Here is a 24,733-nt window from a genome sequence, read left to right as displayed (position 1 = left end):
TATAGTGGGCATGCGGGAGGCCGGGTGGACGTACCGCCGAATTGCTCAACACGTGGGGCGTGAGGTCTCCACAGTACATCGATGTTGTCGCCAGTGGTCGGCGGAAGGTGCACGTGCCCGTCGACCTGGGACCGGACCGCAGCGACGCACGGATGCACGCCAAGACCGTAGGATCCTACGCAGTGCCGTAGGGGACCGCACCGCCACTTCCCAGCAAATTAGGGACACTGTTGCTCCTGGGGTATCGGCGAGGACCATTCGCAACCGTCTCCATGAAGCTGGGCTACGGTCCCGCACACCGTTAGGCCGTCTTCTGCTCACGCCCCAACATCGTGCAGCCCGCCTCCAGTGGTGTCGCGACAGGCGTGAATGGAGGGACGAATGGAGACGTGTCGTCTTCAGCGATGAGAGTCGCTTCTGCGTTGGTGCCAATGATGGTCGTATGCGTGTTTGGCGCCGTGCAGGTGAGCGCCACAATCAGGACTGCATACGACCGAGGCACACAGGGCCAACACCCGGCATCATGGTGTGGGGAGCGATCTCCTACACTGGCCGTACACCACTGGTGATCGTCGAGGGGACACTGAATAGTGCACGGTACATCCAAACCATCATCGAACCCATCGTTCTACCATTCCTAGACCGGCAAGGGAACTTGCTGTTCCAACAGGACAATGCACGTCCGCATGTTTCCCGTGCCACCCAACGTGCTCTAGAAGGTGTACGTCAACTACCCTGGCCAGCAAGATCTCCGGATCTGTCCCCCATTGAGCATGTTTGGGACTGGATGAAGCGTCGTCTCACGCGGTCTGCACGTCCAGCACGAACGCTGGTCCAACCGAGGCGCCAGGTGGAAATGGCATGGCAAGCCGTTCCACAGGACTACATCCAGCATCTCTACGATCGTCTCCATGGGAGAATAGCAGCCTGCATTGCTGCGAAAGGTGGATATACACTGTACTAGTGCCGACATTGTGCATGCTTTGTTGCCTGTGTCTATGTGCCTGTGGTTCTGTCAGTGTGATCATGTGATATATCTGACCCCAGGAATGTGTCAATAAAGTTTCCCCTTCCTGGGACAATGAATTCACGGTGTTCTTATTTCAATTTCCAGGAGTGTATTTCTTTGTCTCCTTTCTTTTATGACCATAATTAGATATTTTTGGATTACTTTTCGAGGCAAAATACAGATTCGTAATCTGTGTCTCAAATGCTAGAACATTTTACCACTAGGAACTGAATTTCAAGTACGTGGTTGTGGAGTGGAATGATCACGTCAGGTCGGTAGTAGGGAAGACGAACACTCGATTTCGTTTCATTGGCAGAATTTTCGGCAAGTGTAGGCGGCGTATAGAACGCTACTGTGACCCATTCTTGAGTACTGTTAGAGTGTTTGGGATCCCCACCCGGTCGGGTTACAGGAAGGTATCGAAGCAATCCATGTGCGTGGTGCTAGGTTCGGTCAGGAAGCTAGTATTACGGAGATGCTCCGTGAATTCAAATGGGAATCCCTGGAGAGAAGAAGACGCTCGTTTCGCAGAGCACTATTCCGAAATGTAGAGAACCAACATTTGAGACCGACTGCAAAATCATTCTTGTACCGCCAGCATACATTACGCGTAAAGATGCGAGAAATTAGGGCTTGTACGGAGGCTTTTAGACAGTTTATATCTCTCGTTCTATTTGCGAATTGAACAGGAAAGGAAATGACTAGTAGCGCCACAAGGAACCCTCCGCCATGCACTGCACGGTGGATTACGGGATATATATGTAGACGTAGATGTAGGAGGAACGAAATTTATCATAATCGAACTTCCCTCTCATGATCTTCACCCTACTGTTTCACTCGACTTCCGCCTTATACTGCGTTACACATTCTACTCGCGTCTGTTCTTCTACGTTTACATTTAGTGCCTCAGCTCTTCTTGTAAGCTCCAATGAGATACGAAATATGTTGTCGAGCTCCTGCTGCGTAATGAACAGGCGCACTTAGCAGCTACCAGAGATTCGGTGCTTTCTTGGAAGCAAGTACATAAACTTGGTCGCCTGCCCTGCGTCGCTGTTTTTGCACCAGCAGGAGGCACGAGCGGTCAACCGAGGCTAGAGCGAGGCACAGCTGTACAGCCTGCGTGGTGGCGACTGGCGGCCCTCACAAGAGGTCAGGGGGCGGGCGAGCAGGCTCACTACTGTCAGCCACATACTTCGATAATATTTTGACGGGATAATAACAACTGCTGACCGAGTGCGTAAGAAACCCGAGGGACAAAAAGGTGGGCGTTAGTATACGTAGTCTGCCTCTGTCAATTCTTATCCTAGTCAGGAGCAACAGTAAAAACACTTTGAGACGATGTTTGGTTTGTAGGGCGCTCAACTGTGCGGTCATCAGTCCCAATTTTTTTCGCAGTCCAATCTAGCCACTGTCACGAATGATGATGAAATGATGAGGACAGCACGAACACCCAGTCCGCGGGCACAGAAAATCTCCTCCCCGGCCGGGAATCGAACCCTGTGATTCAGAGGCATCAACGATAGCTACTACACCATGAGCTGCGGACAGTGAAAACACTTTCCCTCCTGTGCTTCTAATTACCCTCACTGAACACAAATGCTAATTTTCAATTGACGTTGTAGTTTTCTCGAGTCCGAGGGCTGGTTTGATGCAGATTTCTACGATATTCTATGTAAATGTCAACAAATTAAAAAAAATCCTTAAAATTTTAATTAGATGATAAATGCGTTCGAATTCTCCACCATTGGCGTCAGTGAATATGCCGTTGAACATGGCACTTACCATATCGAAAATAGTTTTCTCATAGATTTTAACAAATAGGAGACCGAAAAATTAGTGATGTAGGTAACATTCTTAATTTCACACGGGTGGATGTATTAAACAGTAATTATTTCTTAACCGAAGATTTTCTTTCCTTTTAGCCACATTTGAATATTCCTGAAATGTATAATTCAGTGGTGTAGCATTTGTTAATCCTTGGAATGTACGTTGCATAAATATTAACTCAATGTGATGACTTCAAGTTACCTCACATGCAGAATAGCATTCTGCTTTCATCGATTTGCTGGCAACAGGCGTATCGCAATAGGTCGTGGGCTGTCACTATATAAATTGCTGTCCGCTGTATTTGGTAACGTAACTTGTTTTGATCGTGAGATTAGACTAGAAGTTCCGAAATATCAGAGTCTTGTAAGTCACCTGGCATATTTTACTAACGACTAATTGGTCAAGTCCCCTATCGTATTACTCACATTCAGGTCTGCGAACTAACCTTCAAAAATTTCGAAGACCCTGGAATCGTCTCATAAGGACACATGCTAATGTCCTCAGCAAAAACAAATTTATCACAATTCAGTTACGCGCTCTTTACTACTGTTGAAGGATCTGATGTCTTAGCAGACTGAAACACACTTTCAAAGGAATCCATGCACAGTATAAAAGTGTGTGTGTGTGTGTGTGTGTGTGTGTGTGTGTGTGTGTGTGTGTGTGTGTGTGTGCGCGCGCCACATTTCCTAAACCACTGAACCGATTTCAACCAAACTTAGTACACATATACCTTGCTCTCAGACAACAGTCGATTTGAGGGAAAAACCACCTTCCTCATAACTCAGGAAATATAAGGTGATACACATTGCGATGTGTGAAAAACTACCGCGTCATGCGTATTTATTTCTCTGCCACTAACTGTATTTCCAATAAATTTCGTAGGCAGTGTCCATGTATGCCGCTAAATGCATCTAAAAAACTGTATCATTGTATGACACATAGATCAAGAGATACGATATCATAAACACTGAGGTACGTGAAAAAATGCCGCATTATGCATGAAGTTTTAAAACGTTTATTCTTTACTACTAAGGCACTCTTATATCCGAGTCAAGGAAATCCCTGACACCTGGCAGTGCTTTTGGGAGCTCTCTACTGCGAAGCGCAAACGGCTGTAAGCGGAAACCTTAGCAGTCAAAAGATATATAAAGAGGAGTTCCCATGGACACTTATGGAAAATCGTGTTGGAGATACTCGAAGCAGCTACGCCCAGCGTACAGATACTGTCCAGGATAGTGTTTTCAATTTGGATACTGTACTTGCACATTTGCACATTATGCATATTTCTTTGTACTACTGCCGGCCGCTGTGGCCGAGCGGTTCTAGGCGCTTCAGTCTGGAACCGCGCGACTGCTACGGTCGCAGGTTCGAATCCTGCCTCGGGCATGGATGTGTGTGATCCTTAGGTTAATTAGGTGTAAGCAGTTCTAAGTTTTAGGGGACTGATGACCTCAGGTGTTAAGGCCCATAACGCTCAGAGCCATTTAAACCATTTTTTCTTTGTACTACTGCTTCATAATTTAAAAGGGGCTTTTACAAATATATAGGAAATGGAATTTTTTCGATACCACACTACAAACACACTTCAGTTTTCCGTTTCTAACAAAAAACTGGAAAAACGTATACACGAACAATGCCGGATTTGTCAGATAGTCAAATTATATAACCGAATTACTCAGACAGCGTAAAGTTTTGTAACTAGACGATACTGCTGCGTCATCAGGAACTCATTGCGGCTACTAATGGAACGTAGTCTTTTCCGCAGGTGCGTGTCGGTACATGTCTGCCTTGACTCTTCTGTAGCACTCGGTAGAATGGCACAGTCAACAATACATTTTTTCGGAAGGATGAAGCGGTCCTGTTATGGTTTCTAGATTGTCTCGTCAAACAGTGCTTTAATGGGTCATATTAACCAAGGGGCACAGATGCTTTACTTGTTTGTTAATCCGTCTCTGCTGCACGACACTTATTCCTCTGTCTCCTGCAGCAATATCTCGAAGACCGCTACGGTCGCAGGTTCGAATCCTGCCTCGGGCATGGATGTGTGTGTTGTCCTTAGGTTAGTTAGGTTTAAGTAGTTCTAAGTTCAAGGGGACTTATGACCTCAGCAGTTGAGTCCCATAGTGCTCAGAGCCATTTGAACCATTTGAACCGAACTTCAGTCTGGGAAGAGAACACCTCTGACGCTAGAATTTCCGCTATAGCACGGCGAGTGGAGTACACTAATGCCTGGAAGAAATTACGGTCTTAATATCCTTCCTTGATTAAAATAGCCATAGTAAGAGTTTCATTCGGAATTTTACACAGAAATGGTCAGTTTTCTTGTAAACACATTCAATCATTTTTTGTCATTTAACTCTTTCTTTCCACACACGCATTTCTGAAATTCGTTAGCATTGCATATATGCTCTTGTTAGTCTGTTATTTGAAATGTCATTCTATACATTTTGATAAACAATTCTGTTCAATTAGTATAATTTAGGATCGTCACAATAATTACTTCCTACATTTGCTTTTTCTTCGTTTAAAGATGATAAATTTTCTTATGAACATTTTACATTTACTTACAACTCGCACAAGACAATTCACACTGAGAGCAACGTTTACTCACTGACCTTAAAGGCTGCCAACGAAATCAGTGCGAACAAAGGAACTATGCTTTTTTTACTGCAGTACTGACGACTCACGTTTGGAACTGGGGACATTATTTAAATTTTACGGAATAAGTATAAGAAACTCCACAACAAAAAGGAAAAAAATACATTTCACCCAAATAGGGTCACGTTCCAAACCACGGACGAGAAAATGTGTAACTGAGCATGCTAGCAAATGATTCTGAATATCATTGCAGACGACGGAAAGCTCGTCAAAAGGTGGGTCACTGTTTGCTCTAGTGAAAGCGTGTTATTTCCGGATTTAAGCTGATTTACTGGACCCATCTGAAGATTAGAGCTGAAAACACGCGGGGCTCCAGAAAGGTCTGCTGTGGGTTGGCTGTTCGTCAATGCTCTGCTAGGCCCGTGCTCGACACTGCACGCCTCACAAGAGCGGAGCGGCGTCTCCCTTGGGCATTTTTCAGGCTATTTCGGAAAGGCAGCAGTCTTTGTCTCCAGCCTGTGTCGGGAAAACTAACAGAAACAGAAACTCTCTACTTGGCGTGGATATGTCAGTAGGCGTAGGTTTATTCACAGCCGTTGCTGGTGTAGACACACAATCTGTCACGACCGAGAGAAGCGGCGCAGCAGTTAACGCAGGGGGAGTACCGATATTCAAATTCCCGTCCTGCCATGTGGATTTAGTTTCATTATGGTTACCTTGACTCATTTAACGCGTATACCAACACGATTCTTTTGAAAAGGACACGGCCGATTTCCCTTTCACTCTCTCCCAGCCCAGCGCGACATCGTCATCGAAGGGACGTTGAAGCCCGATCATCTGTCCATTTCCTGATTTTGTCGGCTGGTGGTAGATCAGTTAGACTCAGTGTCTATTTAACGTTCATTGTTACCTGCAATTCTGTCAAGAAAGAAAACGTCAGTCATAGAAATTACGCACAGAAACAGCCAAATTTTAATATCACTTGACTTTAACAAAGCCACGGAACCAAAAGGTATTTACTAACATTTTAGACAAGAACACAGACTGATACGTTGTTTGTTCGATAAGTAGTAAATCAAAGAGACAGTTACCTACACAGAACTATGTTGATAATAAACATCTTACGTTAATGCTATTCTGATTTATTAAATGAGTGCGTGGTGTCTATTCCTTCGAAAAAAAAAATGGTTCAAATGGCTCTGAGCACTATGGGACTTAACATCAGTCCCCTAGAACATAGAAGTACTTAAACCTAACTAACCTAAGGACATCACACACATCCATGCACGAGGCAGGATTCGAACCTGCGACCCTAGCGGTCGCACGGTTCCAGACCGAAGCGCCTAGAATCGCTTGGCCACACCAGCCGGCCTTTCGAAAAAACAGACACCACGCATTCATGTAATTTGAATGGCCTAGCCTGGAAAGGGATCCATCTTCTTCAGTGCGGATGCCCAAATATGTCCGATCTCCTGTGGGAATCTCAGAGAGCGAATATGGACGACGTGGACAGGGACAGTTGATAGGTTGCGCCCGATGGGAATGTGGACCGGCCGTGAGGCATGCAGAGATAGTCCATGCGGTTGCGGTGTGACAGCAGGAGCACTCTCCTCCTTTTCCCAGGCATCCTGACTGCAAAACTGAACGTCAGTCTAGGGATTCGACCTGTTATGCTGCCATTCATGAACAGCATTCCACGGGGTATCGACATGTTGCCTTGACCTGCTAGATCACCAAATCTGGCCCCAATCGAGCACGTATGGGACATAATCGAACAGCTCGAGTTTAATCTGTAAACAACATTAACTGTCCTTGTAGTGACACACCGAGAGCAACAGACATGGAACTCCATCCCGCAAACTGACATCCGGCACCTTATGAAACGTCCCCTTTCAACAATTATACAGGACTGTGCTTAACCTGACACACAATATTTTTAGCGCAACGCAATCTGACTTTCAAAATTTCCTACTAAAGAATGGCCCTGACAAACATTAAACTATACCTTTCACAAATCACTTACCTCACAAAAATCTTCGCTGCTCAAGCTACTGCAATACAGCGAGCGCCACTACTGCCAGCTAAATAAAAGATTCAAACTACTGAAGGCACTAACTACTGATAGGGATAGTTAGCAAATGAAAGATATTAATAGAGAACAAACAATGTATTTACCTTAATATCATCACAAGTCATAATATATATATCAGTTCATGACAAATTGCAAACCTCCGCCATCTCTCTCCCCACATCCACCACTGCTGGCGGCTCACCTCCAACTGCGCAACGCTACGCGCTGTTCACATCCAGCTGCCGCTGCCCAACACTACAATGGCAGACAACAATGCAAACTAGCGACAGACTGCACACAGCACAGCCAGTGATTTTCATATTGAGCGCTACGTAACGTTGCCAATAAGAAAACATAAACAGCCTACTTACAACCTGTACAACACAATGCATGAAACGTTTGATCGGCTGCGTTCAAAACTCTGGCTGTTACGCCGGTTATTAATGTACCAGCATTTCACCTCTTCAATGACTTATCTCGTACTTAGATTAGTCTGTGATCTTCCAGTGTTAATCACTATAATATGTCACCTAGGAAAACGTTATTACAGAAATTTAATTACTCTACGTCAATTATTTCTTGGTGCCGAGATTTTTCCCCATCAGTGTAATTCGTGCAGGATATCAGTATTTTTCTGATGGTAGCTATCAGTGCTAGAGTTTATTATCATGGAATAATTTTTTGTTGCTAATGGAATGAAACGCGTTGGTAAAATGAAGTTACTAAAACCAGGCTTTTATTTAGAACACATTATACCTATCGCCATTATTTCTACGAATGTCGTTAAGAGATTTGAGTGTGTATGTGTGTGTGTGTGTGTGTGTGTGTGTGTGTGTCTAGCGATTGGTGTGAACAGGACTGTAACGATTTGCTTATTAGTAGAGAACTAAATTGTTAGATGGTCAGCAGATATAAAAAAAAAATGGCTCTGAGCACTATGGGACTCAACTGCTGAGGTCATTAGTCCCCTAGAACTTAGAACTAGTTAAACCTAACTAACCTAAGGACATCACAAACATCCATGCCCGAGGCAGGATCCGAACCTGCGACGTAGCGGTCTTGCGGTTCCAGACTGCAGCGCCTTTAACCGCACGGCCACTTCGGCCGGCTGGCTGATATCTGTGTTAGAAAAACTACATGTATCATTGAAGCGAAGGGTGACACTTTCAGGATAGATTCTACGTAAATACCATTTTTATAGCTTGTGTGAGCAAATGACTTAGCTCGCATTCAACGACTCTTGGGATGAGAGATGAGCATCATCACACGAACTGGACAGCTAAATAAAGTCCTGAATTCCATCGTTCCTCCTTTAACGCGTCAAAAGAAAAGAGAGAATGTTTTGAATGGCCAGCTGTCACAGGACGGGACGCCTGCGAGCACGCGCCGTGCAATGGCATGCGCTACCCCCTCCCCCCGATGTCGGCCTTGGACCGTCCTAGCGGTCGCCTGTCAGGGAGGGCACGCCCCGCCACACAAAAGCTTGACATGCGCTGCTGACCACAAGGAACCCCGTTTCTGCATCTGTAAAAGCGACCGTCCCGACCCTAACGGTTCTTGCCTCACGGAACGCAATTCTTCTGTGCCATAGCACTCTCAATGTTGTAGTCTTATTCCACAGACACGAAATGCAGTGACTGATCTCCAAAGCAAGGTAGGCATGTGTATGTAGATTCACTTATGTGTAGCCCTTTTTTCATACTTAGTAGAAACATTGTCTTCAATATATATATCAGGTTTTCTCCCAGGAGCTGCTCTCGTTTCTTTTTTACTATTCTCGTCGCATCTAATCTGATTTTGGGGACACACAAGAAAAGACGGCACAGCTGCATATGCTTTATGTGATTTGTAAATTAGGCCACTTCAGGTGTCTTCTACGTACGGCCTATGCCAGTAATTTAGTAACAGAAAAAATAAACCCTTCCTTTACCTGAAAATCTAGCTTTTAAAGGGTACACTTGTGGGGCGGCGAGTAAGTTACTTCACTGGTTTTCAAAGTTTTGATGCTGTCTTTAATCACGTGAGCCTGGCAACTAATTTGGTGGTCAGCCAGAAAGCGAAGGGAAACATACTGACCTTAGTTTCCAGTCTGCACGGCCACATTTCGGTCCAGCCCACTAAAAGAAAAGAGTCTATTCCCCATTTCTTTGCGGGATCAGGACTATGACTTTAGTAGAAGTTTAAAGTTCCTATCAAGATTTAATTTAATTAAAGTTTCTCACAAACAACACTTAAAATTGCGTTATGTTCAGTTGAAAACAAGTCTCTCTAATCTAACAGCACCTTTAGCAGTTCAGAGGCAACCTCTACGGTAACTTCCTACCAGATTGTTTTTCACCCTGACTAACATCACTCAATTGAAAGTTCGCAATAAATGTTCAAAAATTAATGCTCGCCGTAATAGTGGAAATAAATTCACCACTTGCCACGCGGAATTGAATTTCACACGGACGGCACACTAACAGTTATTTCACCGAATTCTAAATAATCCAGGACGGTGTACAGTCCTCGCGAGTTCACTATCCGTTTTCACTGCCAAATACGCGCTTTTCACAGCTCGGCTCTGACGTCATCCGAGGCAGAGCGCGACCAGACGTTTAACTGGCGTGGACCTCACAGTGCCTGACAGCGAAGTGAACCTTCCTACTGCTTCAGGTTTATAAGGTGCCGGTGCGGACCGCCAAGAAAACATCTGTTGTCTCTGTCTATTTGCATACGGCGGCAGTCTACAAACAACCGCTATATCTGGCACATAATCTTTAATAATATAGTTACCAATTACTTCAGAAACTTCTTAATTTTGGTATGCAGATAAGCAGTTTGAAAGCACGTAGAAAGTTTCAGTTCTCTAGAATCAAAACTTTGCTTAATAGAATTTATTTAGTGGAACTAACGGTAGATTGTTACCTCTGAACCATACCTTTGCTAAGACTTGTATCAGTTGCTATTTATGCTACAAGTCTTAAACTTGGTGTAGCTCTATTATTTGATATATTTGATCATCTGGTTTAACCAAAATCCTCTATCATTAAAATTTCAAGTATTTAATCTACAACACTTAGGTACATTTTAGTTACAAAATTAGTTTTTATTTAATTACTCAAAAACTGTAAGAGGTAGATTAACGTGGACTCTCTGTTATTATTTTTGGGGTGTACTGAAGCATAAAACAAATTTTCAAGTTTCTAAGTCCATTATTTAGCGCCTCTGATTTTTCCGTAAAACGTGGATTCTGGCGTTAATTTTTGTTTTATGATTTTGGAAACCAGCATCACTTATTTATAACTTCTAACTGCACCTCCTGACCAAATTTTTGCATCCTAGCGTCATTATTTAGCGCCTCTGATTTTTCTCTTAAAACGGCATTTTTCCGTAAACTATTAAGTTTAGAACAGCAAGACTTGGTATTTGGAACATTATTACACTAAACTACAATTTAACAAAGTTTTAAACATAAATTTTGATTTTTAATTTCATACTGCATTATGGTGCAATACATGTGTGCTACATGCAGACGCGTTTAGGTGACGTGGCGCTACTAGCAGTGAACTGGGCTAAGTCCCGGCGCACTCGCTCGCCTCTGTATCTCACACATGATACAGCGCTTGGTTTGCTTCACACTGTATCGGCATTTTTAGGTTTTCTCATTAAAGTATAGACCGATGGACGTCCGAAAAATGTAGGTAACGACAGCGCTTTGCATACAACAGATACAAGTAGAAAAAATAATGTGATTAAAACAGAGCCATTTGAACCATTTTGATTAAAACAAAAACAACCGTTTGCTGATAGACCCCGACAAGCACATAAGAGAGAAATAGTGCTCGGCTGAAACGCCAAATATTTTAGCTAGAAACACAATTATACGACCTTATCACATTTAGTCTGAGACTATTCTATTATTTTTGTGGTGTTAACTAAAGCGAAACATCCAAATACGAGGTAGTCAGCAAGGAAACTTTACTTAATAATCTTCGTGCGGGGCTGTTAAACTCAAGAGGTTCCTAAGCGTTACACACTGGACTCGTATTAGGAAGAACAGAGTTCAGTTCTCGGCCACCCATCTTGATTTTACATCGTTCCCATAAATCACTAGTGGCAAACACCGAGATGGTTTCCAGAATGAGATTTTCACTCTGCAGCGGAGTGTGCGCTGATATGAAACTTCCTGGCAGATGGTAGAGCACTTGCCCGCGAAAGGCAAAGGTCCCGAGTTCGAGTCTCGGTCGGGCACACAGTTTTAATCTGCCAGGAAGTTTCATATCAGCGCACACTCCGCTGCAGAGTGAAAATCTCATTCTGGAAACGTCCCCCAGGCTGTGGCTAAGCCATGTCTCCGCAATATCCTTTCTTTCAGGAGTGCTAGTTCTGCAAGGTTCGCAGGAGAGCTTCTGTAAAGTTTGGAAGGTAGGAGACGCGGTACTGGCAGAAGTAAAGCTGTGAGTACCGGGCGTGAGTCGTGCTTCGGTAGCTCAGATGGTAGAGCACTTGCCCGCGAAAGGCAAAGGTCCCGAGTTCGAGTCTCGGTCGGGCACACAGTTTTAATCTGCCAGGAAGTTTCATATCAGCGCACACTCCGCTGCAGAGTGAAAATCTCATTCTGGAAACGTCCCCCAGGCTGTGGCTAAGCCATGTCTCCGCAATATCCTTTCTTTCAGGAGTGCTAGTTCTGCAAGGTTCGCAGGAGAGCTTCTGTAAAGTTTGGAAGGTAGGAGACGAGGTACTGGCAGAAGTAAAGCTGTGAGTACCGGGCGTGAGTCGTGCTTCGGTAGCTCAGATGGTAGAGCACTTGCCCGCGAAAGGCAAAGGTCCCGGGTTCGAGTCTCGGTCGGGCACACAGTTTTAATCTGCCAGGAAGTTTCATATCAGCGCACACTCCGCTGCAGAGTGAAAATCTCATTCTGGAAACGTCCCCCAGGCTGTGGCTAAGCCATGTCTCCGCAATATCCTTTCTTTCAGGAGTGCTAGTTCTGCAAGGTTCGCAGGAGAGCTTCTGTAAAGTTTGGAAGGTAGGAGACGAGGTACTGGCAGAAGTAAAGCTGTGAGTACCGGGCGTGAGTCGTGCTTCGGTAGCTCAGATGGTAGAGCACTTGCCCGCGAAAGGCAAAGGTCCCGAGTTCGAGTCTCGGTCGGGCACACAGTTTTAATCTGCCAGGAAGTTTCACCGAGATGGTTCTTTGAAGAAGGCGGCCAATAACTTAACTATTGAGCTTTCTGACACTTTAAAAAGTCACATGCCAACTCTCGGTTTGTTATTTATGAACGTTAGAAATACTAAAGGTCATATTTTATTACAAAACGATAGCATATTTAGATGACCCCAATATGCTAAAGAAGCGGCGCTCTTGGCATATTTACGTAAGAAGATGCTAAAACGTGTATTATCATTCTGCAGAGGAATCATCAATATTGTTGACCTCTCATCGTCGATCGTTACCTTGAGACGCATATAGCCAAACCATTCCCGTTCTTTCCACTCGCTACCCACGCTGCGTACAGCTCTTTGCGTCTTCCTTCCTTCCTTGTCTTACTTCGTTCACTGTTTTAATGTAGTATTAGGTCATGATAAAGCATTCAGTACTCTAAATTACTTTCCTGAAACGTTCTCTTAATAATGAATAAAAAGAAATTTTCGTAACTTTTTAGTTATGTCGATTAGTACGTCGCGCAGCGTATTTTGTTCATTCTCTACGATCGATGGAGACTTTTAGCTAGTGTGTTCTGTATAGTTGTTTGGAATTGTCTTATATTCCAACAGTGGCTGCCCTTGAAGTATTTGTTTTTCTGCTGATATCTTCACCAGCTATTTCTTTTTGTCAAACGACTGTCACATACTGACATTTTAGACAGCTGAGAAGCTTTTTCCCTACCCTATAACAGATACGTTTGTAGTGTTGTATTCTTGTCGATATGCTGACATCTCGTGTACTGAATGCTCCATTAGACGAAGAACGGAATATACTCTAGAATTCAACAGCATCAGCTTGATGGTCGAGTCTCAAGTAAACTGCATGAACATTTCGGAAATATGACATACGAAGAGAGATTAAGTCAAGTTTAAGAAATTAAACCTATGTATGCTGCCTTCTACTTGGAACTAATTGTTAGATCCCGCAACAGGAAAACCAGTGTAGCATAAATATGTTGACTGAGCCTAACATTTTCCCTTTTTTAATTCAATTTTTGAAACCTTAATAAAACTGAACCGCTACGAAACATTGAAGCAGAGTTCACGAACCGGATTGGAACCATTTTTCTCTTATATCTCTTCTTAATGAATCTACGAGAAATGCCCTTCAGTGCTGCGTTGTTAATAACTAAAAGCTGAGAGGAGTGTGGGCAAACCAGCGTCACCACTCAGCTGAAACACGCAGGAAGGGCACCAGTTGTTGACGTGTTGTGCTTCTTTTCGGCACTCCGTTAGGTACTTCGGAAAGATTCCATATTTAATGAAGACGAAAAGAAGAGATTTTTTTTATCATCTCCTGTTTATCATGTTCATTATCAGTCAAAAGTAGATTGTGAAAGTCTTTCCAGCAGTATCTCCCGAGAGTACACCTTGATCTCTCGACGGATTTGCTTGTGTGGACGTTTCGGTATCCATCTTTAAAACGTCTTGGAGTACAATCCTCTATATATCTACGTATACTTTTACTTCACAACGTATCGATTCTCTCTTCTTTCTATACATCCAGTGACGTTCGCTTAGTTTCCGTGAGGTGTCAGAATTTCTATTTCACAAATGGCATTTGAAAAGCTTTTTCTGCATTTCTGTGGATATTTGCAGTATTAGTTTATGGCAGGACGCTCTCTTCTTGCTTATGGCCATGAACGCAAGCTGCAGCACGCAAGAATATGTTGCTATAGGTCTCCATCGTTTGCTTTTATCTTCTTCAGTTCGATGTCTAATTCTGTGCAGCGCTTCTTTACGGTACCGTCATGTGAAAGAGATTTTTTTTTATGTTTCCACCTCATTTACGCACACCAGCTTTTGTAACCGAATAGGTATTAACAACTCTACGCATGCTGATACTAATATGTACGATCGTGTACAATGATAAAGTCATTTAAATTCGTGTTTCATCTATATAGCAGGTCGCCACCACACTGTTTCGACAGCGTGTGAGCACGTGATGGGCTTAATTAATTTTTTATGGAACACTCATTTGTTTGTTTACCGTATGGGACGTGTAGTAATTTGTTATTACCTGATATTACCGGTGCTACATACTGTCAATAATCCATAACACCATCTCTGATGCGTAACAGCCCCGCTTGCCGCGTCTTTAGGAGCGACAGCGCAGCAGACTTGTTTTACTCGCTAGCGCTTTGTTTCTGAAATTCGTGCCCAGTTGCAGCGAGGCGAGTACTGAGGTCTCGGTGTGGCATTGTGTGTTGCAGCGTGGGCATCGGCCGCGCGCACTTCGAGAAGCAGCCGCCCAGCAACCTGCGCAAGTCCAACTTCTTCCACTTCGTGATCGCGCTGTACGATCGCGCGGGCCAGCCCGTCGAGATCGAGCGCACCGCCTTCATCGGGTTCATCGAGAAGGACCAGGTGAGACATCCAGGCGCCGTCTCTTTGTATTTGTTTGGTGCTTAGGGTCGCAGCCTTTCTGTTTCGCATGTTGGTACTCCGGTTGCCTTGGTTCATTTATCGATTGTCACTTTTTATTTGTATTTCATTGCCGTTATTTGAGTTTTCATATTCTCATTTTGTCATTTGGAGATACAGAGCGGAGCTGTGGATGCTAGAAAATGAAGTGTCAAGTGGAGAAATCGGAGCATGTCCTCTGTTTGAGTTCAGCAAAGGGGTGACAGCAGCAGAGGCAGACAGAAACAGTTGCGCCGTGTATGGGGATAATTCCACTGGACGCAGGACGGCAAGAGAATGGTTTAAGGAGGATCATTTTGACATCAGTGATTCTCCGCGTTCAGGGACCTTAATCCACAACGATTAACATCAGTGTACTCGATAACTGGCAAATGTGATGAACTGTGATCATTCCACCATCGTACGACATTTGCATGCATTGGGAAAGGTTCAAAAATGGGGTGTAGCGATACGGTACGCTCTAACCCAAAATCACAAAAATCAGCGGGTGGTCATATGTGCATATTGCTGACACGTCATCAGTTCGCTCCTGAACAATACCGACCATTCCTATCCTGTATCTTTACTGTTGTCGAGAAGTGGTGTCTTTAAGCTAACACAAGGAAAAGAAAGGAATGATTGAGCCCAAACAAAGCAGTTCACCTTAGAAACACCTGCGCGCTTCCACAAAAGATAATGTTATGTATGTGGTGGAATAGCGTTGGTGTGGTGTACAAATGAGACTTCTTGCAGACGCAAACCAAGAACAACGACCAGGAAGCCTGAGTGAAATGATGCTAATCTACAATAGAGACTGACAAAAATACCTACACAGGAGTTGCATTGGCAAGTCATTCCGCACTCACCTTACTCACCTTATCTTGCACCCTTGGATTTTCTGCTCTCTATCGAATAATCCTGAAGGAACTTCGTTTCCGAATGAAAATGTGCTCCGAACATGATTTGACGAGTTCTTCGCCTCAAAACCACGTGATTTCTATAGTCGTGGGATCGAAAGTTACCAAAGCATCGGCAAACTGTCATAAATATTGATAACTTAAGTCTCCGTTATGTATATCTGTTGTGTTTACCAAGCTTACGGAAATGGAAATGAGCGTTTGGCGCCTTGGTGCAAGTCTTACTACATTCGACGCCACATTGGGTGATCTGCGCGCCGGATGGGGATGAAATGATAATGAAGACAACACAACACCTAGTCCCTGAGCGGAGAAAATCCCCGACCCAGCCGGGAATCGAACCTGGACCCCGTAGGCGGCAGTCCGTCAAGCTGACCATTTAGCTATCGGGGTGGACCAAACTTACGGAAAAACGCTACGAATTTAAGGACCAAGCCAATAATAAATGTCCTTGTGGGTGAAATCTGACGCTCTGAGCACATTTTTACATGTAGCAAGCAACTCCACGAAACTGTATTAACATCTGACCCTGTCAGTAAATCAGCATCTAGAGTAGAACGCTGCTATTGCATGGCTCGATTACTGCTCCAGCTAATAGAATTCATTTAAAAAGTGCAGCTTCCCATCAGATCTGTTCAAAGTTTATTCCGACAGCTCCGTGAGAATATTTGTCATCGTGGGAAAATCACTCTCCTTTAAGCTAGCATTGTGTACTGGGTATCGTACCGGGGACCTAGAAACGACGGAGAGGCTTCGTCCCGCTGTAGCCCTCAGTGGTTCACAACCCCACAACAGGCTGCAGCAGTCCACCCACCCACCCAACCGCCGCCCCACACCGAACCCAGGATTATTGTGCAGTTTGGCCCCTAGTGGACACCCCCCGGGAAAGTCTCATACCAGACGAGTGTACCCCAAATGTTTGCATGGTAGAGTAATTATGGTGTACGCGTACGTGGAGACAGTGTTTGCGCAGCAATCGCCGACATAGTGTAACTAAGGCGGAATAAGGGGAACCAGCCCGCATTCGCCAAAGCAGATAGAAAACCGCCTAAAAACCATCCACAGGTTGGCCGGCACACCGGACCTCGACACTAATTCATCGGGCGCATTTGTGCTGGAGACCGGCACCCCTTCCCGCTCGGGAAGTAACTCATTAGACCCCGTGGATAGCTGGGCGGGCTTTAAGCTAGCATAGTAGTCCTGCACCACTGCCCACTTGGATAGATTACGTGAAATCCGACCCACCATCTTCAAGTTGGACAAAATCCTTTCCACAAGATGCCAGAAAGCGGTGCCTGTCGTTCACAGTAGGGAAGTACAAGATGCGCCACAGCTCTGGCAAGAAATGAAGTTACAAGAAGCAGTACACATATACGGTTGGGGCAGGATTCAAATATGCGTATGGCAATCTATATTTGGCTTTCCCATGGTTTGCCAAATAGCGTAAGGTGGAAACTGGAAATGCCGCTGCCGTTTTCCTCTCCCGAACTTGTACAATTCGAGCTGGGCTTCGTCTCTTTCTTGAAACTCTGTGCCGCTACCGACCTATAGGACAGCAACCTACCGGTTCGCCACTGTCTCCTCCTCGGGCCGGAGGCGTCGGTAGACTATAGTTCTGAGAAGATGTGTTGTCAGCAAATCAGACACAGGTTCGTTAATCTCGACTTCTCAACAGTGACGTCTCACGTTTCTGTTCAGCTGTCGTCATGAGTCTGAGTTGTCCGCCGTTCAGTATTCACTCCACAGGAAATTCTTGAGTGATAAGTGTCACTGATTTTGGTAATTTTCCACGTGAGCGAGACGAAATCTGAGCTGTTAGATACGAAAAGGATCAATATTGAGGTCACATAAAATATTTTATCGTAAACACAAAAGGAAGTCATGAAACATTTAACACTAATGAAAACAGCTGGAAAAGACAAGAGAAATTAGTATCTATTCTGGTTCTATGCTTTTAATTATTATCCAGTCCGGCTCTATGACTTTAATTTACGTGTAATGGAAACAACAAGTGGTTAAAACAATACCACAGTGTTGGAAATTAACGACAAATTACAAAGTCATGTAGAGCCTCTGAAGAACCGGAACAAGAACTCCAGTGAATTTAAGAAAGCTAGAGTCATCTATAGTTCATGATATGGCCTCAGCGTGACACCCTGAAGCTGTAGACTGCGACTGCGACGTTGCGCGGAAGAGAACTTACGAGGGGCGTTCGATAACCAGTTGATTAGATTTATTCCTCATTTAGAGACCTGTTGCCTTACATTTTATAACAGGTCATTCATTTTACAGCTTTTCATGTAGATTACAAAAGAGATTCCCTATTATATACAGCAATTATTGTTTTCAGCGATTACAATGGAAATAATAATAAATTAAAAATACATTAGAATTGAAAGGAAAGAACCACAAAAAAATTCACATTTTAAGAAGATATGATTATAGTAGAAAAATCTGAATTTGTTGTGGGACATGGTAGAATATTCCCGCTTCAGCCCCTATAGTTTTATGAAGTTCCGATGGGTGGCGGGGTGCTATACGTACCCTTCAAAATGGCGTCTGTAGTGGAGGTGTGTTCGAAGCAGAGAGCTCTCACTGAGTTTCTTGTGGCGGAAAACCAGAGCATCGCAGATATTCATAGGCGCTCGCAGAATGTCTATGGATACCTGCCAGTGAACAAAATCACGATGAGTCGTTGGACAATGCGTATGTCATCACCACAACAAGGTTTCACAAACCTGTCCGATCTCCCGCACGCCGGCCGGCGGCTCACAGCTGTGGCTCCTGCAGTGTTGGAACGTACGGACACTCTCATTCGAGGTGATCGACGGATCACAATCAAACCCCTCGCTGCTCAACTGTACGTCTCTGTTGGTAATACAGCTTTGATACTGTTGATTATGAGGGTGTGCAGCTGCGCAGGGTCGACCGGGCGTCCTAGTCGTGCACATCTTTTTCATCACTACTGAAAGGTAGTACCCCCACCTCACATTACTCACGTCTCCTGTATGGTCTCCACACACCTATAGAAGGCGGTGATGAATTGCAATTGACACAATTTGTCTTGAAGTGTGGAATTCAACGACGTATCTCTGCTTTACGCTATTCGACGTCAGTCGCTATTGTGAAATTCTCCCATCGTGCTAGTGTCTGTTGCAGAACACCGAAACCAACAAGACATTAGCGAGAAGATTAAAAAATTAGACTATAGCAACATAATCCAGCTCGGATACTCAAAAGTCACAACAAAATAGAAAGCATATGTTTCGGAATGACCCTTGTACAAGACGAGCGATTCTTGTGTACCATTTCACTGTACGTATTGACATAGCAACTCATTTACAGTGTCAGTTCGTGTTCACAAGCGATGTGAACGAATCATACGTTTTTATCTGATTATGGAGATAACTATTGCGTTGAGTCGTTGCCGTGAGATCAGGATCAGTAATGACAGAAACAAAGATGCCAGCGTTGGCTTACGCTTTCCACAACAGCACACGTCTCCTTGGCGACGCCGATAGCGGAGCCGGTACGCGGATTACTGCGGCGGCGCTGTATGCAAATATTTTCGCACGAGCAGCCGGGTGAGGGCGGGCCGTGTAATTGTGTTGGTGGCGGCGCGCAAGATTAGGCCGCGAGTCGAGCAGCGCATTTATCATCCGGCAGGCCTGGCCCCCACCCACCCCTGCGAGCAGTCGATAGCTCGGCGTTCACCGGCACGCGGCAATCTCTCGCCCCTTGCCGCCTGCAAACCCGTGAGAGATTTCACTGTTCTCCCGCTAGAGCCTACGTTTCTTCAGCGTCCAACTACTAGGAAGTGCGTGCCTAACATTTCACATTCGATAAAGTCACCACAACCGAAGAAAGCTTCAAGTATCACTACAGTACAGTACTGTGTTTGGTCGTCTGTGTGTCACATTACTGCTCCTCTATTCATCAATAACCAGTAAGTTAAATCAAATTAAGCAGCAGTACACACATCAGCACACTTTTAGCATCATCCCTTTACTTTTAAATTAATGGTACAGAAAAAATACCTCTGGGGCATGCGTATGCAGACCAAAAGAAAAAACGAAATACCACTAAGAAATTATAGGAATGGGCCGAAAATCGATAGATGCTACGTACATGTACAGACAAACAAATGACTACAATTTCAGAAAAATTGGATGATTTATTCAAGAGAGAAGGCTTCACAAGTTGGGGAAGTCGACAACGCGTTGGTCCACCTCTGGCACTTATGCAGGCAGTTATTCGGATTCGCACTGACAGAGTTGTTGGATGACCTCCTGAGGGATATGGTGCCAAATTATGTCCAGTTGGGGCAATATTTCGTCAAAGTCACCAGCTGATCGGAGGGCCTTGCTCATAATGATCCAATCCATCTAAAATCGAGAGAGGTCCAGAGACCTTGCTGACCAAGATAGGGTTTGACAAGCCAGAAGACAAGCAGTAGAAACTATCGCTGTGTCCATGCGGACATTATTTTGCTGAAATGTAAGTCCCGGATGGCCTGCTGTGAAGGGCGACAAAACGGAGCGTAGAATATCGTCGACGTAACGCTCTGCTGTAAGGGTGCCACGAATGACAACCAAGAGGGTTCTGCTACGAAAAGGAATGGCTCCCAAACCATCAGTCCTGGATGTCGGGCCATATGGCGGACGATCGTCAGGTTGGTATCCCAATCTCGCTCCGCAGTGTAGCCGTGCGGTCTGAGGCGTCTTGTCACGGTTCGCATGGCTACCACGCCCCCCCCCCCCCCCGTCAGAGGTCAGAGGTTCAAGTCCTCCCTCGGGCTGGGGCATGGGTATGTGTTGTCCATTGATCTTTATTTTACAATTGCCATTGCCTACTTTGGCCCATATAAACAGGTACTCTTCCGCATTCAATTTTTTCTTCCTTCTCGTTGTTAAAACAAATGGCATACTTGGAACCAGTGTTCCATATGGTTGTTTAGCCAAGAGTCCTGTAGTCTCTGCTATACTCCATGTCTTCCAAGCCAAGATATTTGCATCAGGGAAGGCTTCAAGGCCACCATAATCTGCTTGATTGCCCCATACAACAGCAAGTGTCAGCCACGTGCTACTTCCAAACACAGCCTGAACATCACAAGTGAAGTTCAGATGGAGTCCACGAAAAACATTTGGGCCTCCAATCAATTGCTGTTTATTGAACTGTCCAGCCAAGTTAATATCAATGGCCTTGAAACTGCGATAGACAGGTACGCAGTTCAATTAAGCAGTGTGTAAGCTTAGAGATCGATGACCTCAGCAGTTTGATCCCATATCATCTTATCGCAGATTTCCAAATTTCTGGGTGATCTCTAGGCATGTCTTCGCTGGTCACGGAGGCTCAGTTCGAAGCGGGGCTCATCACTGAAGGCAATTCTACTCCAGTCAATGAGATTCCAGGCAGCAGACGTATGTGGAGACGTCCCGGACAGCGGTAGGATATTAACCTGACTGTCGTTCGCCATACAGCCCGACAACTAGGAATAAGATCTGGAAGACCATTTCTTCTCGTAGCAGTGCCCCTGTGGTTGTCCCAGTGGCAGTCTTACAGCACAGTTGTACATCGACAACGTTCTACACAACGGTTTGTTGCCTTTCGTGGTAAGCCATCCTGGGCTCACCTTTCAGCAAGATAATGTCCGCCCACACAGGGCGGCAGTTCCTACTGCTTGTGTTCGTGCTTGTGAAACGTTGGTTAGCAACGTCGCCGGATCTTTCCCGAAATGAGAACGTTCGGAGCGTTATTGGCAGGGCCGTCCAATCAGTTCGGGATAGTGACGATATAATCGCTTCAAGTGGACAGAATTTGGCACGACACCCATTAGGAGGACATCCAGCAACTCTTGTCAATCAATGACAAGCCAAATAATTGCTTACATCAGGTCCAGAGGGAACCAAACCGTTGCTCAATTTGTAAAGCTCCTTCTCTTGAATCAATTACCAAATTTTTCAGAAACAATAGTAATTTGATTTTCCCTGTATATACATCACATCTACAGATTTTCGTCCCATGCGGATAATTCCTTCGTGTTGCGTCGCTTTTTTTTTCTCTTCCTAGAGTGTATATTCACTTGCAATGTGTCCAGACAAAAAGAATTCTGTAGTAACAAAATCGTCTGTTTGCCTTAGTCCTTACTTTTCCCTCAACAGTACTTAGCAACGTTAATACGCGGTGCAATGTCCTTTTGCTCTGATACAGGCCTGAATCCATCGTGGCATATCATCGGTGAGATCATGAAGCCAGCAATGGTCCAAATTGTCCCACACTTCAATGGCGATTCTGTGTAAGGCGCGCAGAGCACGTGGTCGTTTTTGACGTCCGAAAAAGTTTGGTGTTACGGTCCCACTGTGCGTTGCAGAGTCTCGTTCCTCTACCGTAGAGCAGTGCGATTATCCTCAACAATCACGACAGGTGTACGGTCACCCCATATAACGCCGTCCCAGGAAACCGTATCAGTGACCTTATGCGGATATCGTCCATAAGCAACACCCGACACCAGTCCAGGGACGTTCTTTCTGCATGACTTCTTTCCCATCTGTAACAGATGTTATGGTGTACAACATGGTGCTCGCCGTGGTCATTGGGGGCGGAGATTCGCATCGTGAAGTCGCCTCCTAGCGGTTTGAGGCGATACGTGTCGTGCTTAGCCTCTTTGGATGCCGTACTCAGTTCTCGAGCAGTTTGTTTGACTCAGAGTCTAAGATATGGATTACCCTATAGACCTGTTGAATGTGGACGGCCCGAGCAGTGTAACTCCTTTACACTACAAGTCAACTGGAAGCGATCCCGCGTCCACACCGCTTGACTTTGACTCCGGCGCACACGTCAAGCAACTTGCGCGATTGACATACCTTCCGAGAGTAATGTGACTATGCGAACCACATCACCTCTTGCGATTTTCCTCCGTGGCTGATGGACGTTCACTCTGTTGTTGAACAGACGTCTCTCAAGCGTCCCTACTGGTGCTTTAGTTTCAACTGTAACGCTGCAGCCCATTCGAGAGAGGTGTTCTAGCGCTCATAGTACCTGTGTGTGACGTCAGGGATGATCTTCCTATGAATAAAGGAACAGTCACATGGCAACACACCTGTACGATGTACCGAGGTGATAAAAACTTTCGACGATGTATGCATTATCAAAAGCTGTTTATAAGTTAAATACGTTTTGAAATTGAGGTTACTGGAAACTAACACAAATTCCCATTTTCAGGAAAAGTGAAACTGTGAAGACATTAAGGAAACTCAGTTAATTTGCAAATATTCCATGTTGCATTGTAAAAAGCTTTCTTCTGGTTCTAGGTACAGGATGGTGCACTACCGATGAACTGTGGTTTTACCATCCACACGTTTCATAACTAGTTTTAAAAATATATAGCACTTTTCTTGCTATAAAATACTATAACTGAAGAATCTCATATGGAATTGAAACATGGACGATAAATAGTTTGGACAAGAAGAGAATAGAAGCTTTTGAAATGTGGTGCTACAGAAGAATTCTGAAGATTAGATGGGTAGATCACGTAACTAATGAGGAGGTATTGAATAGGATAGGGGAGAAGAGAAGTCTGTGGCACAACTTGACTATAAGAAGGGATCGGTTGGTAGTACATGTTCTGAGGTATCAAGGGATCACCAATTTAGTGTTGGAGGGCAGAGTGGAGGGTAAAAATCGTAGAGGGAGACCAAGAGCTGAATACACTAAGCAGATTCAGAAGGATGTAGGTTGCCGTAGGTACTGGGAGATGAAGAAGCTTGCACGGGATAGAGTAGCATGGAGAGCAGCATCAAACCAGTCTCAGGACTGAAGACCACAACGACAACAGCACTTTTCTTGCTATAAAATACTATAACTGAAGAATCTCATATATAGGTGAATTATAAAAGCGAAAGATTGTGTGTACGACTCTTGAATACCGATAATCATCCAGTATTTGAGGATTCTCGCCGAGAGCCTCCACAAATGAAGGAAGGAAAGAAATTTGTTGCTACATTTTCGCTGTTCATGCAGTAAAATTGTTACATGAAATGGTTCAAATGGCTCTGAGCACTATGGGACTTAACAGCTGAGGTCATCAGTCCCCTAGAACTTAGAACTACTTAAACCTAACTAACCTAAGGACATCACACACTTCCATGCCCGAGGCAGGATTCGAACCTGCGACCGTAGCAGTCGCGCGTGTTACATGAAGAATGACGTTTTAATTTATTACTTCTTTCCTAATAATTGTATCACGAGACACATATTGCAGATAGTATTTAGATGTATCGTTAAATGTAGCAACAAAATTATGTCATTGTACGAGACATAGCCCAGGAGACATGACGTCATAAACACTGAGATGTGTGAAAAACTACTGCATCAGGTATGATGTTTAAATTCATTACTTCTTTGCTATTGAGAATATTAGTATCAAATTTCGCATACAGGATCCACATATGCTGCTGATTATATCCACAAAAATGTATCGTTGTACGACGCAGAGTTCAGGAGATACGTCGTCATAAATATTGAGCTGCGAGAAAACGGAATAGCATGGCGAAATTCGCCAGAGACACAGGTAAAATATGTGAACAAATACATGTGAAATATATTTGACATGTCCGTGCACGGGCGAAGCCACGGATAAAAACGATTACACTAAACCTCTGGAATGATTTCAAGCTAATTTGGTACATAAATGCACATATCAAAAAAGGTTTTGCATCACC

General features: G+C 44.5%; 1 protein-coding gene across 1 annotated transcript in view; it reads left to right on the top strand.

The window, feature by feature from the left end:
• The window catches only part of LOC126454888 (transcription factor collier), a 628,901-nt gene that overhangs the window by 101,509 nt on the left and 502,659 nt on the right, over positions 1–24,733 (top strand). The window contains exon 2 of the mRNA XM_050091135.1: positions 14,907–15,060. Coding sequence (XP_049947092.1) covers positions 14,907–15,060 — 154 coding nt within the window. The remainder of the gene's footprint in view (positions 1–14,906; positions 15,061–24,733) is intronic.

The sequence above is a fragment of the Schistocerca serialis genome, chromosome 1 (genome assembly GCF_023864345.2).
Source record: "Schistocerca serialis cubense isolate TAMUIC-IGC-003099 chromosome 1, iqSchSeri2.2, whole genome shotgun sequence".
Classification (NCBI taxonomy): domain Eukaryota; kingdom Metazoa; phylum Arthropoda; class Insecta; order Orthoptera; family Acrididae; genus Schistocerca; species Schistocerca serialis.
This window is presented reverse-complemented; position numbering and strand designations above follow the sequence as displayed.